Source organism: Buceros rhinoceros, unplaced genomic scaffold, assembly GCF_000710305.1.
Source record: "Buceros rhinoceros silvestris isolate BGI_N320 unplaced genomic scaffold, ASM71030v1 scaffold4716, whole genome shotgun sequence".
Lineage (NCBI taxonomy): Eukaryota > Metazoa > Chordata > Aves > Bucerotiformes > Bucerotidae > Buceros > Buceros rhinoceros.
Window position 1 is genome coordinate 10,995 of NW_010419180.1, and position 2,782 is coordinate 13,776.

The 2,782-nt window shown below is 48.3% G+C and overlaps 1 protein-coding gene across 1 annotated transcript in view; it reads right to left on the reverse strand.

The window, feature by feature from the left end:
• Positions 1-211: 211 nt before the first annotated feature.
• LOC104495783 (steroid hormone receptor ERR2-like) overlaps positions 212-2,782 on the reverse strand; it is a gene marked incomplete at its 3' end in the record, with an annotated part of 8,739 nt that continues 6,168 nt past the window's right edge. Inside the window, exon 3 of the mRNA XM_010138798.1 lies at positions 212-328. Coding sequence (XP_010137100.1) covers positions 212-328 — 117 coding nt within the window. The remainder of the gene's footprint in view (positions 329-2,782) is intronic.

Below are 2,782 nucleotides of genomic sequence, written 5' to 3' on the forward strand. Positions count from 1 at the left end.
AGTTATTTGTCAAATTTGCAAGTGCTAGAAGTAATACCATAGCGTAAGAGTACTGACTAGAACCACTCCGCACTGCCTTCTTGGTCACTGCCCAGCCTGGAAAAAAATACCTTTGGAAAGCCAGAGAGGGCAAGCCTAGGAAATTCTGGAAGGCCTGGAGTCCCAGGTGCTGTTTGGACAGAGAAAAATTTTCAGTTTGACTCTGTCTTACCTTCTTTTAGCATCCCCACTTTGAGGCATTTCATGAAGCGACAGGCCTGACAGGACTTGCGCCTCCGTTTTGTGATCTCACATTCATTGGTGGCCGGGCAGCTGTATTCAATATTCCCTGCAATCAAACACAGAGATGGTCACCCAGAAACCGTGTTCTCCCCACCGATCCAGGGACATGCTGTACTGCCCAGGTATTCCCATCGCCATCAGTCTGTGTATGCTGTATGTTTGCTCACTTGTTTGCACATACATACTGAGACCACAGCTACCTGATGATGGTTTTAGAGAGCCCAGCACTACTTATTAGAACACATTTCAGAAAAAAGCTGCTCTCTGTGTTGGAAGAAACCTGTCCATCCAAGGGGCTGACTGCAATGCTGGGCTTTCAGGTGCGATGTGTCCTCCAGGCACATTGTCATCCCTTATAACCTGGCCTGTTCCCTGAAGTCCAGGGCTCAGAGTGGGAGCAGTTCAGACATTAGCATTTTTTTTTGCTGCCAGTCCTGCTCCATGTCTGTGGAATGGGTGTGACCTGTCCTTTCTCGCCTTGCTTGGACTGAAAATCTAAGCTTGACAGTGATGCATTGACAATGACCATACATTTAAGGCAGTCTAGCTATGAGGTAAATTAGGCAGCTCTGAAAAGGATTTCTAAGTTCTACAGACAGTTCATAAGAATGGAAAAGCTGATTTGGTGTTTTACACAGGAAATTGAGATTCAAGAGTTCAGTCAGAGCTGTAGGGAGAATTGTAGGTAAGAGCCAGGAGAAAATACAGTATGGACTTTGTATACTATCGGATTAGAAGTAGAGATCACAATTTAGTAGCACTGGGACAGGACTTGATTTTTGTTCCTCCTTCCGTAATGGATTCCCGTGTTCTTGGGCAAGACCCTTCATTCCTCTAAATAAAGACCAACGATCTGATACATACCAATCTCTGCAGGTGGTAAATAGACCTTGGAGCTAACTATGCAATTGGAAAGTCCATTGGGAATCTGAGTGGAAAGATAGAGCACAGATTCAAAAGGGAAAAGGCACCACTCGATTTCTCTGACCATGCTTGGTCCATGCTGGGTGAAACCCCAGAAGCACACAACCCCCAAAACCTAAAGGTGATCTGCCTGCTTGTTACCAACCTTTGACCTCTTGCCTGTTGTTTTGTCACAAGACTTGCACCCCGTTCCTCACCGTTGCTCGTATGCCCCCAAATGCAGTTTGTCTGCAGGAACAGAGTGTGCTGCACAAGTTGCTTCCATTCAGACTGTATTTCGTCATTATGCAGCACCCGAATTTCAATAGCCAGCAATGTATCAATGTTCTCAGAGAGCTGGAAATTAAGATTCAGGCTTCATCTCAAGGTAATAAACAAACTCCTGCTCTAGACACAGAGCTCCAGCACATTACAGACCCATGAATACAGAGGCCCTGACCTAATCATCAGATAGTTGCTGTGCCCCTCACAGCAGGAACAAACCTGGGATAAAACTCAAACACAGTCTCACTTTGGAAGGTTTTGCCTTGGTTTCAGTGCCCACCTTTCTCACCAAAGCCAGGACCAGGGTTCATGTTTTGTGGTTCCAAGACCAAAAATCTGCACCCTGACACAGAGACACTACACCAAAGGCACTGAGCCCTTCCCTTATAGCAGTGAGAGGCAGTGACAGCTCAGGGTCCTTCCATGCTGTGACCAGCAGATGCCCCAGCCTGCCCACCCCTCCAGTCCATGGACCCCTTGACAAGTGGAAATGGTCTCCAAAACCTACGTCACAATTAAATGTGATAGTGTCAGAGTAAGTATAGCTACTGGGTTACCGTACACGCACTGTACGTACAGCTTGAACAAGCAGTTCTCAGAGGCACTTCTGTACGGGGATCAAGACTGTTAAAAGAGCAGAGGCGGAGGAGGGTGGGCACTGGGAAAGCTCCCCTTCCTGGACAGCAAAGCAGCGGCCACCACGTAATGCAGCAGCCATGTGGTGTGGTGGTAAGCACAGGTGAAAAAACACACCCAGCACCGGTGGGACACCCTGCGCAGCATGCTCACTGCCTTCCCACCGAACACAGGTTCACACGCCCCTTCCACACACCTTGCCCAGCCTAAAGGAAGAAAGCACCAGCAGCCGTGTCTTACCGCCCTCTCTACAAGTGCGAATGCCAGAGGTGAGTGCCACAGCACCCTCTTCATACAAGACAACGCTGCCAGAGTGAATGGAGTTTTATATCAGGCCCCAAAACATGCTCTGCTCTGCATGGACCGAGAGCTGCGGCTGGAGGCAATGTCTGCCATCGCTGCAGGAAACAGGGATGTCACCAGAGAAAGCACAATCAGCGACACCCAAGCAGAACTCATCCAAGAAAAACTACAGTCCCTAAAACTTTAACAAAACAAAGTTCTCTGACTTTTTTTTTTTTTTGGTCTCAATTTCTTTTATGGGTCCTGAGGCTGGCTGCCAGCACGGTGAGCTCGCTCACAGCTCCCTGTAATTTCTCTAAGTGCCCCGTGATAAAATGATGAGATTAACTCATCAGCATTCCAGCAGCCTCCCAGCGGCTGGCGGGCAACCCCC